The following is a 23,306-nucleotide window of genomic DNA, read 5'->3' on the forward strand; positions in this document are numbered from 1 at the left end:
CTGAGTATGGATATGATTCAGGTCACATATCTAGCATGAGGAGTCATCTGTCTGTTCGTAACTCCATCTATAATGTAACTTGTAAACTTATAGATTTGTATCATGCTGAGTTGAAGTGGTCTGTTATGATAGGAAATGATTCATTAAGACTGGAGAAAAGTTTTTGTCTTTTTTATTATAGTTCTGAGTTGATATTTTGCATAGGTTGTTTGAACCACACCCAGTCCCGGCTCTGTAACAACTGTGGGTAATAGAAACGCTATGCCAGTGAAGTAACTCAAAACCAGATGAGGGTTTTTTAAGCTTACTGAAAGTTAACTTTCACAAAGTGTACAAAAAAAAAGGACCCGTACTTTAGATTTAGTCTAAAATACAGCACCTGGAGGATGGTGATATAATCTTAACTGGCTCTTCTTTCACTGAAAATGTGAAGTACCCAGAGAATTACTGCACCATCATGTGAGCAATAGCACTTAACCCTGTGCCTGACGGACTGTAGAGTGCTGCATATACTCTCAGTTATTCAGGTATTTAGTCTTTGTAATGTAAACTACAACTTACAAAAACATGGTTATATTAGTTCAAAACCTGCCTACCTACCTACCTACCTACCTACCTACCTACCAATCTATCTATCTATCTATCTATCTATCTATCTATCTATCTATCTATCTATCTATCTATCTATCTATCTATCTATCTATCTATCTATCTATCTATCTATCTATCTATCTATCTATCTGTCTGTCTGTCTGTTTGTATGTGTGTTTTGCTATTTATCCATCCATCCATCTAATCCATCCATCCATGCATCCATTCATCTATCTCATCCACTGAGTTGTCATATGTAGAGCCCTGTTTTTAAACCCTTCCCTTTTGACAAACCGACCATCAGTAAATCAGTCATGAGTGGGCTGGGGGGGGGGGGGGGGGGGGGGGGGTTGAATGAAATGAATCTCTTGCCTGAGCAATGAGTGTTCATCTGTTGGTGCTCATCACAGTGCTATTGTGCTTGTTTATTGTGCTTGATTTTATGTCATGCCCAGATTTCAGTTTGATTTGTTTCAGGGGCCCAGTTTGCTGTCAGCAAGTTGGTTGCCCAAGAGCAGAAACAGGGGAAGTAACAGTTAGCAACAGTACTTCATCTGTGGTAACTGTTAATGATGTTCTTAAGTCTCGCTTGAATTCAGTGACGTGGGAATTGTATTTTATACCGGGGATTTTGATTGACTTTTCCAATTAAATGTGCATTGTAAATAATTGATGGCAGAAACATTAACAACACTGCTAGTTGGTAACAAGGTTCCATGAAATTTTAGTTTGTTATGTCCTCAGTACACAAGGTTACAGATTAGCTCTCACAGCCAAAGGAAACTTTTTCTGGGCTAAACACAAATTATGTTGCTATGTGCTGATAGTGGGAAGAAAACTGCACCTGTGCTTAAGACACAAATAACAAAAATGATAATGCAGATGCTTGGAATCTTTTTAATTTACATGCATGATATTTCAGCCTCAGGGCTGATAGATGCTTGTTCCAGCATGAATGACACACATTGTTTTGTTTTGGGGTTTTTTTTTTTCATTTCTTTTTGTCTGTAATTTACTGGTTATAATCACAGTTCAGTTGAATCAGTGAAAAAGAAACCACAGAATTCTTGTATAGACTCTCTCTCTACTCATTTACAAACTTAAACAAATGTTTTATTTTATTTTTCTGTTCTCTGCAACAGTACTTAATGTTTCTGGGCCCATTCAAAGCAGCTGTTTCCGACTGCCTTTAGGTTTTTTTTTTTTATGGTCATCATGTTTTGATTATTGGCAGGGCCGTTTGGAAGTTTACTGGGCTTATTGTCCATTATAACTCACTGATCTGCTCATATCGTTATTCCCCCTATGACTAAACCGTGGCTTTGTGCCAGTGTCTAAATCCGTAAGCTGGGAATTGTTAGCTAAAGTGGAAAAAGTCTGTGAATTGCTAATAATGATGGAGCATTTTTTTTTCTTCCTTTCTCTTTTTTTTTTGCACTAAAGGGAAAAAAAAAACATGTTGTAATCATCACTTGGTTTCAAGTCCGAAGTTATTTGTTTTTGTTACTTTGTCCTGTTTCTGTAATTTCCAGCTTCCAGTGTTCCTTAGTTGTGGTATGTGTAGTGAGATAGTAGCTGTGCCAGTAGACAGTCAAACAATGTGCGTGTCTCCCAGGCTTGACCTTTGAGGAAATGAATAGTTTTATTGTCTGTCCATTACTGGGTCTGAAACAACAGTGCAGTTATTAATGTGACTTCTCCTATAACATGAAATAGGCCCCCGAACAGCCAGAAGCTTAGTAAAAACATTGACTGGTGAACCAGCGGAGAGAGAAAGAGAGAGAAAAAAAATCCATTTATCTGTTTGCTTTAAAAGAATCATAATAAATAAAAAATAAAAAACAAATGCATTTTTAAAGGGGGGGGGGGGGGGCGGACTCAATTAAATGTTAATGCTATGTGGTGTCCTTTTGTAAATTTTCCCTCCCACCCCCTCCGGGCAGCCATAAAGGAATTCTGCATTCTAACCTAAGGGACTCACTGCGTCTGTCAAAAAGTACAATGTGGCTTTTTATGGTGTATGGTGCCAAGCCCCGACCAGTCACGATGACTAATCCGTTATTATCGCCAGCCAATCATGTCATGTCGAGCAAGCAGTGGGGGTTGGGGGGGGCGGATTGTGAAATTCAAGAAGACTTCCTTAAATATTACATGTCTTGGAATTCTTACACTTATTTCTCTGGGGCTAATTAAACCCATGTTTGGCTTCATCTTCCTAATGACGTTCAGAACACTAATTCATTTTATTTAGTTGTATAGAACAGTATGTGGTATGAATATTGTGTGCATGACTATTTAATTATTCACTAATCAAATTCATCTCTGCCCCAGCCTTATCTCAATATCCTGAAATTAGTGGGAATTCATTATTCAGCCAAGTGCTTGTGGATGAAGAAAGGGTTTTTTTGTGTCAGTGTGTGTCTGACTGTGTGCATGCTACGATGCATTATGTGTTTAGAAAGAGTATGCTAAGATACAGTTTCTGTTTTTCTTCAGGTTTGGTTTTTGTTTTTAGATGGTGCCATATTTTCTACAGAAACTGCTTCAAACACCCCTCCTACCACACTCACACACGTACACATACATCAAGACAAGCCTTATTTGCGAGGAAAGCTGCTAGATCACTATAGGCCTATATCTGATATAACAAATTTGATGACAAATCAAACTGTTCCAACATGGTTACGTGACCTGGTGAAACACAGTCTGAAAATTCAGAAACAGATTCTAATCAGCGGTGAGTTTCTACTTTGCCTGGACAGAGCCTCAGATTTGTCCTTTTTCATAGTTTTTTTTTTTTTTTTTCAAAAATGGTTGTCAGGCAGTGGTTTAGTGTGCTTTAGCCAATCAGCAGCAAGTCCTTGCCCCGCTGCCTCACCGAGCAGTCGTCACATTGACCTTTACCCCCTCAGTGAGCATTGATCCTGGTCAATAGCAGCCCTTAATGATCAGCATTTGTGTAGTCTTATTGTGTTTGGCTGTGTCAGCATTAAAACACATCTCAAACCAGCTTTGCTAAATGATGTCTTGCAATTTTTGGCCAATGGAAGATCTGTGATCTCTGTTCATACTCCCAATTTCTCTCTCACATGCAATGGTTTAAAAAATTATGAATAGTTCTCATTTAGGGGTTAGTTTCAATGCAGAATGAGGACTTATTTTATCTGCTTTGATCTGCTTCCAAACCCAAACAATTAAAAACATTAGGCCCTGGAATTTCTCTCTCTTGTTTACATTTCTTGTTTTCTTAGGGGTATCTGGAGAGCATCAACATCAGGTTTGAGAGATGGATGGAAATTTTAATATGCATGTTCTTTCTGATGTATCTCCAGAATTATGAATGATTTATTCTTTGGATAAAAATGTCTTGAAAATGCCTTGTCTGCAGATGAAGAAATTAGCACAATGGCACACTGATAACATAGCGTGTTCTTATCCCTGTCATCATCTAATCCTCCTTTTGTGTTAGATTTTAAATGCTATTTAATTGGTTTCATTGAATAATGCCGTTTTTCTCACTCAGTCTCCTATGTTCTGTGGCAATTGTAATAATGTCTCCCACTCATGTTCTGAAAGAGAGAACAACTATTGTTTAGCAGAGCTGGCTAGACTTTCAATTTCCATTTTTCTACACAAGCTGAAGTTAATCGTTTTGACGTAGGCGTCACTTGTCCCTGTCGACTGTCTGTCATCTGCATCCTGAGTTAATACATATTTAAATTGCTCATTAAAAGTACAACAAATAAATATTTTGTTGGCATTGTTGGATGAAGTGGAATGACAGATTTGGGCACCATAATTGAAAATTTACATTTAGTCTTATTTTTACCGAAGTGTTTTGGGGTTAAGCCTTGGTCTGTGTGTAATTCACAGTGTATGAGGATATAGAACTGACAGATATTCCCTAAATAACACAATGCATTAGAATGAGGATAATTTGTCGGTTAGATGTTTATTTTTTGATTGCAAGAATGAGTCACAGTTGTGTGTACAATAAAAAAATCATTATCTCTGTTATTATGTTAAATTTAAAGCAGCAAATTTCCATGAACCTCCTAAGACTCCCTGGGGTGCTATTCATTGACACGTTGTTTTTGTCTCGTCTTGGATGTTGATCATGTTAAAGAAAAGTAATCTGTCTTTGTGACACATTTGTCTCTTAAAATGGGGGGGGGGGGGGGGAAATGGACTGCGATGGAAAATACTGACTATGCTGTTTCACGTTATCAGGTTTTAAACAATTCATGAGAGTTCGCAGTAAACCTCTGTTCAAGGTTAATTAAATAAACATACAATTCCCGTGTCTCACATTCATATCCTATGAACCACTAGTTTTCAAATTTGTTGTGAGCCTTGCATAATTGCACTTATTGTGTTTCATGAAAGATAGATTTCTGGAATACAAGGCATCTGTTCATTCACTATTTAGGATTCCGAGAACAATGAATGTCTTCAAAAGGCTTTTGTTAAGCATTTTTATGAATAAATTCTTCTATAATCTTAGCCTAACAGCTTCACATCACAGTAACCCAAAAAGCTGTGCTAGCCCTTTTGCAGAGGTCAGTTGCACATTTTTCTCTGTAGATTTCATCTCTTTGTACCAGTGTCAATTTTGGCTTCTCTTTTAAACAAACCCCTCTTTCACGTCTCAGCTAATAATTGCAGCTACAGCATGTATTGATTATTGCTTTTGTTGTATACTTGCAGCGCAAATGGAATTTTTCCATCATAAATAGTTGAAAGTAGTTCTTCAGGCGCTTTAGCGTGTGTAGATATTTTGAGTGATCTAAATGAATCTGCATTGTGTAAAAGAGATTCTGGTCATATTTTTTTAATGCAGTCTGTTCAGGGAGTGGGAAATATGACATAACTACATTTGTTTGAAACTGTCATGCATTACAAGAGATGTTAAATACAAAATTAGACAATCAGGCAACCAATAACACATATGTTTAAATTTGGAACTGTGCCCATTGTATAAAACTAGAGCTCCGTCTTGTTGCTAGGGAGCCACTCGGTAAGCACTGGGCTCATAGAATGGAATGTAAAAAAGTAATAAAATATCGGCAGGTAGCGTAAATCATCAGGAAAAGTGTTTTACATCGACATTGGGGCATATTCCGGAAAATGTGGCTCAAGGCAATTTGGGTTTCGACAAGACGGAATCGAATAAAGACCAACATTATTGAGGTGTGGGGAGAACTGGGGTATGCAGCACTTCCCACGTGTTCAGTGAGTTGTGATATATTAAGCTTAGATCTTCAAGTGTTTCTTTTGGCATCAAATATGCAATCATACACATTTAGAAAAAGAGGCAAGAGTGTGTTTCTGTAATTGAGCTCGGGAACAAACTTATACTGTATTTTTCCAGACACACGGTTTCCATTGAAGGTTTCCTCGGGGTTTTGTTAAAATATGATATGCTTTAAAGAGTCTCCACTCTTCTCCGAGAAGGAAAGGCTTGTTTGAGTCATAATTGTCCTGAATAGGGGAATTTGAATAGCTGAAGAACGTTTAAGATAACAGAGTTGTGAGAAGAGAATGAAGGTTGGTGGAGGTATATTCAGTACATTTAAATATGAAATGGCTGATATATATATATATATATATATATATAAGTAATGTTAAACCATAACAGGTGATTAGGTATCTCTGTATTCTTTGCACATATTTGCTGACAGCCTCATACCTCTGAAATAAAGACAAACAGCTTGAGAGCCTGCTATCCTGCTGCTTTCTGTGTCCTAGCTTTTTATAGAGGTTTCTGAAAGAGGCCAATTCACTCTCACTAGCAGTGTTTTTTTTTTTCTGTGAAGGTTAAAAAACTTTCAAGCACCACATCTTAAGGGGTAACAGAAGACATTGCTACGTTCCACCACATTGGCTGATTAAAATGTAGTTATTTATTTATTTGTTTATAGAAATACTCTGTCATTGAACCGTTTCAATCAGTATTTCTGGGATTATACTGTCTTGTTATTTTGGTGTACTTGCCCCTGAAATACCTCCTTCTAAAAGGCCAAAAAGCGATGCTTGTTCTAAGAATGTTCATAACTCATAGATAAAAGTAACCAGATTCATTAAAGCTCATAGTATTGTAAGAGATAATGAGAGGGAAAAGCTGATTAAAAATGATCTGAGGTCACAACAATAACGAGAAAAAAAACGCCTTCTCGTATATAAACTCAAGGTCCTATGTTCCCTGAACAGAGAAAAAAAAGAACGATTTTTTTGACAGCAGCACTGTCAGAACACAGTTATAGACATCCAAACATAAAAACATATGCACAGAATGCCTCAGACATACATTAAAACCTTGATTTGTGGCTTTACAACCGAAGTGATATTTAGGTAAAGATTGTTGATGTGTAGTCTACCATTAAAATGGTTACTGAGGTAATGACACACATTTTCCCTTCATTATCCCTCTCTGTGGCTGCATACAGCGTTAGTATTAATAATAACAAACGCCAATAATGTTAGCATCAGCTTGCTTATTTTAATATAGTAACCAGGACAACACACAAGCAGCTGCTGTCAGGCGTCCTCCCCCCCCCCCCCCCCCCCCCCCCCCCTTTCCCTTCACACTTGGATTGTTATTTTGACCTGCACATTTTAAAGAGACAGGTAGCCATTAAACACTGTTTGTCAAGGCTGAGTCACTGACAAGAGAGTATATTGGGTAAGACTTGTTTCTTCGGGCGGAGCTGAACAGGAATGTATCTCGGCGTCTCTATTTGACTTTCTGGGAATTCACAAACCCATTTGGAGAGGCTTTGAAAGTTATGCGTAATGTACATTAGTAAGAGCACACGCACACACATGCACACACACGCACACACACACACACAACACACGCACACACTGCTAGTTGTTTTTGTAGAAGCTTAGTCACTCCTCTTTGGCGTCTGAAAAAGATGGTGGACTGATATGGAACAATGTCTTGTGAAGCACTCAGGTTTCCCTGTGAGATAATCAAAGGAGCTTTTGATGTGGTAATCTCATGTTATCCGGATATTTGTAATTGTCTAAGGAAAAAAAAAAAACACCTTCTCTAAAATAAACATGCTGCGATTCTTAATAAGCTTACCATGTGAGGCTGAAAAAATATGTACTTTTTCAAACGTTTTTGAAAATATAAAAGGTGTAATCTAGGTCATTTTTGTGTCACAAGCCATAATTGCAGTGTAACAAGTACTGTCAGAAACCCTCTCTTTCAGGATCACTCTTTTGGCTTGTAATTAGTGAATATGTGTATGTGCTTCTATGTTTAGCTGTTTTCCCCTCCTATCTGGTAACATGACTTTCTGTTCCACTGGGAAATGAAGTCATCCACCCATATTTTTCATTCTATCAAAACCTCAAAACTAACAATATTTTTTCCTCAAAAAATGACCACTTTTAGACTCAGTGTGTGGTTGATAGCACTCGAAGCCATGCTTTTTTTATTTTATAGAATAGCATAACATGAATTATTAATAGGAAGATGTATTCCTCTGTATATGTCTGTATTTTATATATAATTGGCCCTCTTTGGCACAAGCAGCGTGTTGGGGAATGTTATGAAAATATATTCCCACTGAGGGCCATTTGACATTTTGTGGAGTACTTGAGCTGTAAACGGGAGAACATTGACATAGTTAAGAAGCAGAGTCCATTCTGGCTGATCTGATAAGACATGTGAGGTTTAGTCATGCAGATTTTAAGGTTTGATTTTGTAACCAATCAGTGCTTACTTGTTTTTTTCTCTCTCTCTCTCTCTCTCTCTCTCTCTCTCTCTTCTTGACAAAGACTGCTTGTCAAGGGTATTAAAGGAAAGTTGTGTAATGTGATTTTCTGCGTTCTCTAATGATAGTGCAGACCTTACCAATTAAATGGCAAAGATAAGAATTCCTTTCTTTAGAAAAAAGGTTAAATTTTATTAACAAAATGACTATATTGCAGGAGGAGCTTTGCTTGGTGGCTTTGCTCTTGCCTTTTCTGTGCCCCAAAGCTAAATCTAATCAGGAAAATGTACGTAGTATTCCAGTGAGATTAGCAGGGCCAGTGTGGCCCATAAAAGGCCAGACATTTTGAGATCAACTTCAACTGTGCTAATTGCAAATAAAGGAGGAGTAGGGAGTATGAGGGGGAGTGTTGCAAATAGATTCTTTTTCATTGATGTATATACGGCAGTGGAGAGTTACGGTCGTTGAAAAGAAAGAATAGCTCTTGCTTTCCAATGTATACGATGTGAAAAGCATTATGTGCTGAAGAATCTCAACTGAATGAGTAAATGTTCTGTCAGAATAATACACCACTCAATCAATGTCACAGCAAGAGACATGGGTGTGTTTATATGCTTCTTGTTTGTGTGTGTGTGTGTCTGTGTGTGTGTATGTGTGTGTGTTTTGAGGGTGTAAGATGAGAGAGAACAAAAAGATGTGCGTTGCATCTCTGGGGAATATGCAATAAACGTCCCATAAAAGGATAAGCACAATAAATCAAAGGTTGTATGATTTCTCTCTGCATCCATCAGCTTCAGACTGCAGTTTCTCAGGTCCATTTGAAGTTTGAAGCACTCCAGTAGTTGGGGACCAAAATACATAACAGCCTGCAGCATGTTGCGTAGCTCTCATGTCGTTGAGAGATGTAATCAGAATAGTGCAATTTGATGGCTCATAAAAAAAAAAAATATTTGAGGAAAAATCAAACATCTGTCCGCTGAAGTGTATAGAGAAGAGGTTTATTCTAGCTAATCAACAAAAATGACTGCTGTTCTCAAACCTTTTTGTGCCTCTCTCCCACAACACTGAGTAATCTCTAACACTCTCCTTTGTGTTTGGCTATTTGTCAGCATTCCTCTGCTCTGTTGCTTGATGTCTTATGGACAGGCATAGATTTTGACTGCGGCGACAGATGTAAACTCACTTTGACTGTGTCAAGTGGATTGTGTTTTATGATTCCCTGGCAACATTTTTATATAGCCGGCATGTCCGAATAACTGCAGAGTGGTTCGGTCTTTTAAGAGTGCCAACATTTGGGCTTTGTGGGTTGCATGGCGAATTATGAGCAAGGCCATATTCTGGGATAACAGGTATTTGGTTTGATTTTTCCCAGTGGTGTGATCAATTTTTCTTTTTTTTTTTTTCTTTTTTTTTGGGGGGGATTCAGGGGAAGAAGATCTGAGACTGTTCGGAGAAAGAGAAGCACACTAAAGTTGAAGCTCTGATGTAATTGTACTGAATGACATGGCTTTCTGCCCAGAGTCCTTTATATATTGCCAATCCTAACAGAGAGCTGTCATGTTAACACAGCACTTTGCTCTGCAATAAAACGTAATATTCTACAGTTTTGTATTTTATACTTGGGAGTAATTTCGCCTTATCACTTATTCTCATTACGCAAGGTGCAATGGCGTACTTTTTGTTGTGGGATGGAAAGATCTTGGTGAATTTGCCGTATCCGTCATATTTTTGAATAGGGAAGAGATCAAAGCGTCTAGTTAAATCTATTTCCTTTTTTTGCATACCGTTCCATTTTCGTGCATGATATTTCAACTTTGAAGAAAAATAACCCATAAATAGGTCTTTGCCTTGGTGGAAATATTACATTTAACGTGGTATATTGACACACGATAAGTGGAACTGATAAAACGACCTGAGGAAATGAAGGTTGTGATAATTGGATCTTGTCTTTTGCTGTGATTAGGTGAGGATGAAGAGGAGAAGAAAGCACTGGTGTTGAGTTACCCCCAGTACTGCCGCTATCGCTCCATCATCGCGCGTCTACGTGAACGCCCCACTTCACTCCTGACCGACCAAGTGGTGCTAGCACTGGGGGGCATCGCTTCGCTCACCAACAACACCCAGATACTCTACTGCAGGGACACCTTTGAGCACCCCACGCTTGTGGAGAATGAGAGCATCTGCGATGAATTCGGTAAGTTCCACCCCCCCCCCACCCCCCACCAGTTGATAATCTTTACTGGAACCTCTGACTGTATTATAGACACTTGTTAAATCTGTGTTTAACTTAGTAAATGAATCCAGTTATTTTATGAATGAACAAATGAAAGAATGAAAGAATGAACGACTAATGAAACGTTTATCTTTACTTCCTTATTGCGCTGGCTCTGCCCAGCGCTGGTCAATGGCCGCGCTGTCATATAAACTTTAATGAATGAGAGAGTTTTATCATGGGCAACTTACAGAAACAGTCACTTTGGCCGGTAGCGCGATTTGGATGAACTAGTGCTCCGGAGAGAAGGTCAAAGTGTGGTTAATGGTGAACCTAAGTCTCGGGTGGAACGCTTGGCAGATTTCGTTTTAGGTGTTTTTACATGAGGGTCAAGGCACAGTGCCTCTGTTGTGGCGCAAACACACAGTGGACCTCGGTGTCCTTCAAAGAGCTACTGTGATATTTGAGTAGAGGAGTCATTTGTCCTTCTAAGGGTTTGATCGTTTTCAGAGCTCCCACATTTCACAGAATTACACCATGTAGCCAAATGCTTTCTCACCTTTCAGTCATTTTGAAAGTAAAATTACTCCTTACAGTTTTGAGGACTTTCAGTCAAACCTCAAAGTAATACTTAATCTGAATATGAAGGGTTGTAACTGTAACCGACATATTTTAATGTTGGTCAACAGATTTTATTAGTTAAATATCCGTATCTCCGCGTACTACATATGTTCCTTCTAATGCAATAAAACTGGTTGTAGAGTCCAAAAGGACAGTGTTACTTTATTGGTTTACAATGCATTCAGTGGTACCATATTACATCTGGTAACCCTGAGATTTGGGAGGGACATTTGAAGATTATTTTCAGAGATGGAAATATCCAATATATGGCACAAGTGTTCTTGTGAACCTTTTATTTGTTTATTTATTTTTTTGACTTTACAGTTAAAGCAGTCTGACTGACAGATTACAGAATGTTGAATTTAGTAATATCAATTCATTGCTGCTCATGTTTTAAACTAAACTGAAAAGAGTTGTAATACAAACCCAGTACTGTAAAGTTGTTTAACTTACACGGGTGTGTTATTTATTAAGGACTGATCTCAACATATGAAGTCATTGTTCATGTTCAAGTTCCCACACACTGAAACTGTTTCAAGGGGATAGATTTGATTTTGGTCGTTTTGAAACACATCAGATACAGATGAGAAAATCTGAGAAAACTCTCAAGTTCTTTTTTATGCTCGGAGTGATGGTTACTTGGCGGAAAATCTTCAGCATTTAGCGTAGCCATTAACTTTTTTGAGGCGAGTAAGAACTACTGCTAAAGCCTTTGCACTTGTGAGAGAAGTCCAACAGTTTTGAGAGGGGTCCAATACATTACGGTACAAAAGCTAGGGGGGAGTACAGGGGAGGCTATTTAAGGAAAATACAGGAGAAACGGTGTAGCCATGCTAGCCATTACTCAGGAATGAATGACATATTTTTAGTCATTCATTCCTGGACAATTTAATGGAAATAACTACAGCGTTTGACTTGCCTACTTCCTCTTCTGGTCATATCTACTCTTGTCCACTCCCTTTTGCTCTCTCTCTCTCTCTCTCTCTCTCTCTCTCTCTCCTTCTTTCTTTCTTTCTTTCTTTCTTTCTCTCTTTCTTTCTCTATTTCTCTCTGTCTCTCTCTAGGAAAGAGCAGAATCATAAAATAACTTGTTCTGCTTTGGCTTTGTGCCAGCTAGGTGAGATTTGGTGATGGTACTGAGGAAGTAGCAGCTAGAGAATTTTTGTTTACGCTTCTCAGTGTGGTGCTAACCCCGACCTTTGGAACCCACAACGTTAATGACGGACCAAGCGTTTTACTGTGGTCGCATTCCTCTCCCCGCACATTTCAAAAGGATCTTCTATATTAACAGCCCCTCTGCAAAGTGATGCTACTCTCCATTCATGCTAATGAGTTTAAAAGAGAGAAAGGAAGGAGATCCCTCTCTTGTAAGAACGTAACAACCACTGTCAGCAGCCGGGGGAGTTTGAGAGGGTGATGAGGAGGCTGTTTAGGTGGACGTAATGGAGGGCCTTGTGAATTATTGAACAGAATTTGTACGTTGATGCAACATAATGGCAGGGCCCGTTTCTCTCTACCTGATTCATTTCCTGCCTCAAGGGAGTGTATTTTTAGGAAGTTGCTGCTATTATGTGAACATATACTTAATGATAGCAGTGAGAAGGAAGTGTAGCTACTCACAGTCCAGACTGACAGCAACTACATAATATAATTAAAATAATAATAACGTGCGTTCTGAAAAAGAAAAAAAAAAAGAAGAAAGTGAGGGGTTACACGGTTTCTTTCGACGTGTCAGAAAGAACCGACTGATTTCCCCCCCCCCCCTTTCCATTGTTCTGTTGTTAAGTCACGTGTTTAGGCTTGAGAATTCGCATAAGGTCCCCGTGGTTCTGGGGCCTTTATCTCTTTGTGCTGATGCCTTGGGATCTATTTGTGAGGCAGTTAGGGATATGCAAAAGAATGATTATGAACAAACCACTTCAATTAGCATGACTAGGTTTTTAATGTTTTACAAACCAAATGTTTTCTATTCCATCCAGGCTAGGGCACTGTGACAGGAATGTACTGTGTATGATTACAGTATGATTGCTGCATAGCAATGAGGTAGGAATTAATGATAGCCTGTTGTCTAATGGAGAGATGTGCCAGACAAAGCAGCGCTTTGTTATTTATCATCAAGGGCCCTGCTCTGTTAAATCTATTCTTCTCAAGTGTTGATAATTTGCGCCGAAATAAATCAAATTATTGCAATGCCATATTTTCCTTCTTTATCATCTCTCTGAATTGCTCTGCCGTTCTGGGTAAGGAGCGTTCAGATTTCATCCACTGCCTCATTTAGAGAGTATGTTTACCACATACACAGTAATAAAAATGGGTCATTTATTTTCTTCCCATGAAAAGGAGCATTCTCTCTCTCTCTCTCTCTCTCTCTCTCGCTCTGTGTGTGTGTGTGTGTGTGTGTGTGTGTGTGTGTGTGAGTGTCTGTGTGTATGTCCCGGTATATCAGCAACTGCCATCGCTGTAAGCATGTGTAATTCAGAGAAAGAGCTTTAACAGGCAGACAGAAATGTTGTAGCTAACAAAATATTTGGAGAATTATGCCGCTAGGGGTATCTTGATAGTTGCAAACAGTGTTTAGAGAGAGAGGATCACTGTGCTTCGTTTAAGGCTCAGGGAGGGATTGTGGGGAAGTGGCTTAGGGCCTCTGATGAGAGTATGTGCCTTATGGAACATTTGAATAATTAGATACTGGGAAAAGATTTATCATCCAGTGTGTGTTCAAGTAAAATTTGGAGGGGGGTATTGAGAAACATCAGGCTCTCTTTTCTTCCCTCTGTTCATCAAGGAAAAAATAAAGCAAGACAGAATTACCTATTACCCAGTTCTCTTTGCAACTGGATCCAGTCCTCAGGCATACTGCTTAAATAAACAAAGCATGTCTCAAATTTGATTTAGCATGTAAGTTTCAACTGTATTTGCTGCAGTTCTCTCTCTCTCTTTCCCTTTTTGTTTTGGTACTATTTATAGTGGACTTTTCTGTTAACCTTAAAGGATATGAAATTGTCTTAGCTTCTCTTCCTCAAACTGAAACACTGTAGTGGTGGTTTGTTTGTTTGAAAGTGGCTGTTTGGTTTGAATTTCTCCAGAACATAAGGGTTTGCGAAAGCAAGACTATTTCCTAAATTCCACAGAAGACCTCTCTTGTATTTGGCAGTGTTAGATTTAATGCAGGTTATTAATACCATCCAGATGTTGTAGTCAGATCTGTTTCAACAGCCCAGTGAAAGGATGGACAAGCTGGGACAGGCACCATCCACTTTAATCAGTTAATACACTCAAGAAGGATTGTCTTAACAGGCACGTAAACAGACGGCAAAGTGATTACTGTTTTCCATACGCAAACCATATAATTACCCTAACACACAGCCTTGTTTCACTACTTGTTTGCTTTAAGCTCTATTCTTAAAATCCATTAAAACCGCTTAGATTGAAGTTTGTTTTTTGTCATAGTCTGTCTCTTTCTTTCCTGCTCTCTCTCTCTCTCTCTCTCTCTCTCTCTCTCTCTCTCTCTCTCTCTCTCTCTATCTATCTATCTATATATCTCTCTCTCTTTCTCTCTCTCTCTGTCTTCCTGTCCAGCTATATACCTCTGGTGTTCAAAAGCCTACACTCTATTTGTCGAAACACTGTTTTTTGCATTATGTTTGATGATTCAGTTTTTTTCCCATTCATTTCACAGTCTGGATTGAATTACTAAAGGTCATGCATTTTTTATCAGCCCATATGGTTCATCAGTGTGTCATATTAAGAATTCAAGGAGAAACTGAAAGGCAGACTTGCTTTTTTTAGTACTTTTTTTTTGCTAAACTTTTTCCATACACCCGAAATCTCTTGCAAAGACTTAAAAAAATGCTCGTAAAATCTGAAAATGCTTCAACCCTGAATGGAATTTGCATAATAGTTTGGTGAGGTACAATATTCCCTTATTTTGTAATGAATAACATGCAAGCCCCTCTGATGCACATTATTGCAAGCTGTCGGTATGCAGCCAGGAGAAAATATCATTCACTGGTTAAGTACAGGGTGTGGGCTGGTCAGGGGAGCTACTGGTGTAATTTGTGGTTTATGTCAGTGTGACCACATGGTCAGTTATTTATTGGTTCAAATTAGTTCTGCAATGCTAAGGCTGAGTCTATCTCATGCCAAATCAGTTGTAAGTATTCCTCTCTTGCTTGGTTCTTCATTCTCAGTCGTGAAGAGAAGGTTTTTTATGAAGCAGAGAATTTGATATTTGACACTTTGAGGACTTTTCAGCTTCCATTTGAAGGACGTTAATGTTGTTAGAGTTGAGTTTTTTACAAAAGGGGAAAATGGTTGTTTGACATGGAGATCAGGTTTACCTTACACGTCTCCATTTCAAAGTCTCTCAGGTATCCACCTCACTGTAGACCACCGAAGCTGCTCTTGAAAGGGCGTGCAAATCAATCTGAACAACTTTGCACTGCCGTAAGTACGGGCTATTTGTGCTCTACAGTTCTTGCATATGCATTTATGGCCTGCATACAAAATGCGTGTAGACAGCTTCCCTGAGAGAAAGAGAAAGAGAAAGAGAGAGGCAAGGAGGGGGGGGGGGTCCCCTCTAGAATTTAAACTGCCTGTAATGCATCATGTCAAATTAAAAGCAAATTGCTATTATTTCCCCTTTAATATTGCTCAGTGTTCTGACAGCTATGAGTTGTATGAAATACTTTATTAAAGTGTTGAGAGCCCACAAGGTAATGCCTCCCTACTACCCCCCCCACACACACACACACACACCACACACCACACACCACCTCCTCTAGCGGCTTCTCCTTCCTGTTCGTAGTAATGGATGATGTAAGCAGCAAAAATAAAAAAAATTGTCCTTAAACCAGCAAGCAGAGCAATGCATTCCCTCCAGTGTGTGTGTGTGTGTGTGTGTGAGGATTAACAGGATATAGGCCCCAGTGACAAAAAAGGCAAAACAACTCAGCAAAGCCTCTAGGTTGATTCTATCAGCTGTACTATTTAGGACACCTTGATCATAATGGCACTGTTTTCTTTTGGTACCGGGTGCAAGAATTTAGGTTTGCCCAGTTGGAGTAGATGATCTGCTTGGCCTGACATTTGAGGTTGCACTGATATTTTTAGTGTCCTCCTCTGTGATTTGGACTAATTATGCTTCTGCCTCTCTTTAGTCCTGAAATCTCATTCTTGGCAATAAATCCTCAGGAGATGCGGACTCGACGCTTCACACTCAAACATATTGCTTTCTCTCTCTCTCTCTCTCTCTCTCTCTCTCTCTCTCTCTCTCTCTCTCTCTCTCTCTCTCTCTCTGTGAAAATGTACTCTGCGTGTCAACACTTGAATGGCTTCTTTGCAGTTGTTATTAAGTAACTGGAGAAATGTACTCATGATGTGCATTGATTTGGAATGCTGTGCAGAGAAAGAAAATATTGAGCTTGATTTTTAGTCTCTTGTATCCCCAGCAGACTACTTACAGAAACGATAAATAATTCATGCCCAAAAATGGAACCTTCCTTTCAGGGCTTGGAGTCATTTTTTTTCATGCAATAGCAATAACAATTTCTGCTATATAAGACATGGATCTGAGCTCAAATGTCAGTAAAAAAAAAAAAAAACTCTGATCCAGTGTTTAATTCCCATTTTTCACTTGGCTGTTTTGTGGCCTGATTTCTTGGGGGAGTGGAAAGATGCAGCTTTTGTGTACTGTTTATGGTGATTTATCGCCATGCTGACATACTTTGCCTGATTCCCCATAAACATTTAATGAGTGTGTATACATTAATGAGAAGGAACTACACCATTAATGCAAGACTCCTTTTGATCTCTATCTATCTATCTATCTATCTATCTATCTATCTATCTATCTATCTATCTATCTATCTATCTATCTATCTATCTATCTATCAGTTGATGAAAAGATAGATACATGGTGTTTGATACATTTTAGTTATTTTACTAAATACTAAGTATATTGCATGTGGTATGCATTGTAGTATGCATCTATACTCTCACGCACACACACTCAGGATGAATAGAAGAGGGTTGGTCAGAGACTAAACCCTCTGAAGAAGTGTTTTCCCTGAGTTTGAGGTGGATGTTGATAGATGGTGTCATGTTGAAAGATGTTATTATGCGGTCTTGCTACAGGCTACGTGAAATCATTTGAAATTGTAATTTGATATTTTGAATAATGCGGGTCTTTATCGCGGCAGGGTTTTTTTGGGGGGGGGGGGGGGGTTGTTTTTATCTAAACAACGTCTAAAACAAGTCTTCATGTCACTGCTGACATTCTTTAGTTTCCAATGAGAACTTCTTTTTCCCTCTGTGTTATTTTTGGCTGGTCATAAGCAATTATAAATCTCTTACTTAAAATATGGATATAAATAAGAAATAAGTACGCGTTCACACAGAATCAGTAGTCCTTATTGCATCACATTCTGGAAATGCACAATTTAGAGAGCTTATACAAACATGTTTACAGAGTTCTTCTCTGTATACTGGAGCTTAGTAAAACTGCAGCTTGAGTAGGCTATCACACACTGTCTTTTATTTAATTTAAATACTAAACTTTTCATTTTCCTGGCAGAAAATCACGTGGAAATCCCTGCCTGTCCGGCAGTGTTTCATTCTATGCGTCAGACACGTTTGGAACGCTTGGATGTCTGTATATTTTCTGCAGTCTTTTATCCTTATGTAATGTTCTTAAACGTGGCACTGGGCGCTCTATTTAGAACAGCCGTGTGCTTTTTACATCAAAATAATCCTTAAAAGGCTTTACTCACTGTCTAAACAATAGTCAATAAACAGAGCAGCCATGACAAAGTCCTTCAAGGAGGAAGTTCAAGAGCATATTCTCACCACTTAGGGGCACATTTGTAATAGCAGTTACTGATTCATGTCTTTCATCAACCCTCCTGCTCAGTTTCATTTGTAGTGGTCACGAAGAGGTTGGTACTTTTCAACGTTTTTTTTTTTTTTTCAGAATCTCTCAGGCATTATCCATTTAAGAATACAGTATATTTCAAAAAGATATGTTTTTAAAAAAGGAGTGGTTTTACATATATATTAAACTACCACACCCCACACCCCACACCCCCCCACCATCCCACAGCTTAGCTTTTGAGTCTTCCAACCAGTTGCAACTTTGAATTACCAGTTTGGATTTGGCTTAAGGGAAGAGGCAGTATTTAAGTCAAAACAGAGGGGGCCCTCCAGAGTTAAGCACAGGTTGAGGTTGTTGGGGCCAGAGGTCGAGGTTGCATTAGCAGCGAACCTCATTGTGGCCCCAGTTCAAAGACCTGGGTGCTGGCTTCCTGACTGTGATCTGCATTAATGAGGAGCCGTGACACTCCGCAGCAGCCTGTTAGCTCGTCACAGATGCAGCCATGCATCGCTAAGACCAGACAGGCCTTAATGTTCCCATACATGCTCATCTACAGAGAGAGAGAGAGAGAGAGAGGTTGGAGACTCACAATCTTCCTACCTATCCACTGAAACCATAGTATTTCTGTTGTGAAGTTAGCCAGTAGGAGCTAAGAAGTTAGCCCGCAGATGCTAACGTAATCCCATTGTCCTCTGGAGTCTAAATTGCTATTATTAAAAAGATGCACCAAGCATAATAAAGATGGTAAAGTGTGGTCATTAGGCGTAGGTTTTTGGGTTTTGTTTTTTTTTTTTGTGGTGTGTTATGTTGAAAAGGATGATGCTGTGTCAGAGGCATTATACGTTTGTTGAAGTAGATCTCAGAAAGCTCTCCATTCAGCGCTGGAGAGCTCTGTCAATGACCCCGTCTGGACACTTACAATCAAGTGGAGAGATAACTGCGGCTGATGGATGATTCATGGATCCTAGGAGAGAACTGAGATTAACTGTGAAGGATCTTGTGTTTGCCGGTCTGTTCGATGTCTCCTCCAACCTCAGAGTTGATTCGCTTCAGATGCAATATGAATGGCTTGTGTTTCTATACTTGTTACAGATGGTGACTGAACATGAAAATAAAAAGTTTACTTTTTAATCCATTGATCTCTGTTCCAGCATTTTGGTTAAATATTATCATGTCCCTCTCTTTCTCTCTCTCTCTCTCTCTCTCTCTCTCTCTCTCTCTCTCTCTCTGTCACTCTGTCTCTCTCTCCCCCTGTCTGTTTCTCTCAGACAGACATGCATGCACACTTGCGCATGCACACACACAGGGTTTTATGTATTGCAATTATTTGTCCTTGTGGCCCTATCCTGCTGAAAATGTGGCCCTCACTGTTAGGGGTCCCAGGTAGAGTAGCAGACTCCCTGCAGATGTTCTCTGAGTATAGATCCATCCATATTCATTTCTGCTACACTAACCACCACAGCAGCGCGTTGTCTCTCTCTCTCTCTCTCTCTCTCTCTCTCTCTCTCTCTCTCTCTCTCTCTCTCTCTCTCTCTCTTTCTCTCTATCCCTCTCTCTCTCTCTCTCTCACAGGCTCTCTTTGTCTGTGTGCATGTGTGTTTGTATTAACACTATTACTGTAAATGACAATGATCCATTGATTTGGATCACTGTAATTTACATTTAACACTATTATTTGAAATATTACAATGTAATTACCCTGCATGGACTGCAGATTGATATTGTTTGGTCATCTTGATCAGGAAATTAACTCAAAATTTTTAACAAAAAAAAAAAAAAACAGAACTGGCAACATTCTGCTGAGGATGAGTGGTATCTTTTGTTCCAGAAAGTCAACCTTGGCTCTGAAGCAATGGAATGAACAACGCCATGCCTATGATAGGTGTTACAGCTGCTGTGTTATTTCTGGGTTCAGATATGGTTGTCAGCCCCCCCCCCCCCTCCCCACTCCATAGAGGTTTTATGGTGCAAATATGGTTTGTTTTGCATACCTTACTGACATATCAATGACCCAGGGGACAAATTTGCTTCGAGTTGCATTTCACTGTAATTAACTGTCATTATACTGAGTGCTTTGAGCTGCTTCAAAAAATTTTTTTTTAAAAAAGGCTACATTCTGAATAACATGATAATAGCCTTATGTTTGGACTAAAAACAGCTCCTGTTTATTTTATTGTATACATTTCATATTTGTTATAATGACAAGAAGCTGAATGTGCTCCTTTGATTGGAGAGCCTCAGTTTCAGTTCGCATAGCACACTGGCATTCATGCAGAAATAATAGACTACCATTTTGAAGCACTGTACAATTGCAGCCTTAATAGCACTCTAGTTCAGTTAAACAATTAGTTGGTGCATTGTGCGTCCCTTGGTATTATGAGGCCTGAATTCCAAGCCAAATCATATATCATTTTTAAGAAGTGAGCATGAGGGTAGAGCGTTTTTTTTTTTTTTCTCAGCAAGGTCATTTCAAAGCATGTAAAGAATAATTACAATGCAGGAAGCTCTTGTAAAAAAAAAAAAAAAAAAAAAAAAAGAAAAGAAAAGAAAAAAAAACATTGGCTCACATTGGATGGTGTTGATAAGAAGACTAGTTTGTATTTGAACTATGTCCTTTCTTTCATATCACAACGGGTTTTTTTTTCTTTTTTTTTTTGGCTCTGGCTACACACTTTCAATAAATATGATAGCAGTATAAAAATCGCAGGACAGAGCAATGCCGAGGGCAACAGATCAAAGACTTCTAGTTCTTCAGAACAGCACACAACAGATTTGTGCAGAAAAGAAAGAGGGAGTCTGGGAAGTGAAAGCATTTATGGGTACTGGCTTGGTCACATTCTTTAGAAATAGTAAGTATGTCCATATGCTTGTTCCATTTTCTCCCCTAGGATAGCTACATTTGGTAAAAAGTACCACTGTACCACTTCATTATTCAAACATGTAATGATTAAACGCTCCTAGAGAGCTTGCTAGCGGTACGTGCAGCGGCTTTTCCTCTGTGACAAACTATTATTTTACAGCCCTTCACACTTTACTCATTTTAAAGGTCAGCGGCGAGACCTTGTGACATATTCTCTCTCTCCTTGATGAAGGGTCTGCAAGAATACACTTTACAGAGACACCATAAAGGCCTATTACAGCTATGCCACGTACATTACAATCCTCACACTGAATGTGAATGTGGCCTTCCCTACTTTTTTTTTTTTTTTTTTTTGTCCTTTGTACTGTCATTAAATGGCTTATCCATTGAGAATTTCCGTCGTGGAATTCCAAACAACAGTTCCGCATTGTAGCCCGCAGCCTGTACAGTAAAAGCATTCAGTGCAGTGGTATTTCTATATAGTGTGGTATTATTATAAATTATTGTGTAATTATGAGACAGGAGTTCATGACCCTCAGAGCAGAGAAGGGGTTCCTTCAACTCTGGCACCACAGGCAAATTACAGAGCTTAAACAGTGAGAATTTTAAGCAGAGGCATCGTTTTATGGCCACTATCTTAGGTGAAAGTGTAGGCTAGCATAATATGAACCGTGATATATGGGTTTAATATCAGAGAAGCTAATACCCGCTGAGATTTGGCGTGTTGTGGTATGAGTGTGTCAAGCTTTTCTGTTGTTGTTCCTTCCAGAATGAATTAGCTTAAATTGAACAATAGTTCTTTGAGTTGTTTAAATACCACTTCCTGGAACTACTAAGTGTTTTCCCTTCATTGTGCACATTAATGAAAAATATAGCCCTAGAATTTCTCTGTGGAATGACTGCAGCAAAGTCAAGAAAGAGTTTTTCGTTGTTGTTGTTGTTGAAGTGGGCTTTTTATTTTGATGTACAGTCTTAGTACTTTTAAGTCTTACACACAGTGCGTAATACAGTCCCTTTTAAGTAAAGTCATTTCTGAAAGGCAATGTGATGCATCGACCCGGCACATGCATTCGTATCTGCACACCTCATTACAATGTTTTATTTATGTATATGCAAACACATACAAATTATGCAAATATCCTCCTATTGGTCAATGGAACAGATCCATTCCTTAGCAGACGCCATGCCTATAAGACAAATGGCGGCTGTCAGCACAAGTGAAGCTCTTTTCCCTCAGGGCCCGCCCAAACTACAGGGGCACAGCAGGTTAACTCTGTTGACCCATCTTGCCAGGAGAGAGGAACTTGCTGATTCAGATTTTGACAATGATATGCAAATGTGCTCATTGTGACTGGTTGAGACGTTAGAGAGAAGAAGGTGGAGCTAAGGATTCATGCATTGTGTAGGGCAGAGAGGGGAATTAAAGGGAGGCTTGAAGCAACTCAGTTGTTATCAGATTTCCCAGCAGACAGAACCTGGCATGTCATTAGAGAGCATGTGTCCATCTGTGCTAGGGGCAACCAAGACCGAATACCCTAGTGGTCATATCGTATCCGTGCAGCCTGGACGTCTCCAGTGCTGTACTATAAGATCCTTAGAATTCACAATATTAGTTACGTCCTGTCTTTTTGAGACAAGCCATATTGAAACAGAAAGAGTGACATTTAAAGAGGAGAGGGAGGATAAACTGTTCTGTGCAAATTATAACCGGGGACCCGTGGAGATGTAAGATGTCTTCAAATTATACCTTGATTTCAAAGACTATCACTCATGTATCTGTTGCCTCCTGTACTCAGTTAAGCTTGTATTGCTAATTCCTGATATCCTACGCGGACGTGCGCATGTGAAATAAATCAATTCCATCAAGCCAATTCAAACGGCTCACCTATAGCAGGGGGCATTGACTTCAAAGAAATATTAAGTTTCTGGAAAATATACATGCACCAGCAGTTGGTTGGTTGTCATGGGGATGGTGTGGAATGGGGTCTGCGGTTGGCAGTGTAATGATGATTAGTAGCTGGCCTTGGGCCAGAGCTCTCAAATCATACATGCAGATAATAGCTCCATCCTGTTAAAGGTCTTTCACTCATTTACCCGCACATTCTTTCAAGTTCTAAAAGATTTCAAGTTTAAGATTACTCTGTGAGTGCTCCGTTTGAGCGCAGATGTACAGTAAGCCATGTGCATATAAGTATATCTACATATATTCTATAAACAAAAGGAAATTCTCTTACTTCCTTTGTTCCTTGATACATTATAGTCACTGAATTAAACATCATCAACAGTATCACTACAGTGTTTAAGTGTTTACTACTGTATCAAATATCTTATATGCATACATACGTGTGTGTGTGTGTGTGTGTGTGTATATATATATATATATATATATATAAAATTATATAATTATATAATATAATATATAAT

General features: G+C 39.0%; 1 protein-coding gene across 1 annotated transcript in view; it reads left to right on the forward strand.

The window, feature by feature from the left end:
- arid5b (AT-rich interaction domain 5B) overlaps nt 1-23,306 on the forward strand; it is a 64,534-nt gene that overhangs the window by 9,853 nt on the left and 31,375 nt on the right. Inside the window, exon 4 of the mRNA XM_030775236.1 lies at nt 10,282-10,512. Within this exon, the coding sequence (XP_030631096.1) occupies nt 10,282-10,512 (231 nt within the window). The remainder of the gene's footprint in view (nt 1-10,281; nt 10,513-23,306) is intronic.

The sequence above is a fragment of the Chanos chanos genome, chromosome 5 (genome assembly GCF_902362185.1).
Source record: "Chanos chanos chromosome 5, fChaCha1.1, whole genome shotgun sequence".
NCBI lineage: Eukaryota > Metazoa > Chordata > Actinopteri > Gonorynchiformes > Chanidae > Chanos > Chanos chanos.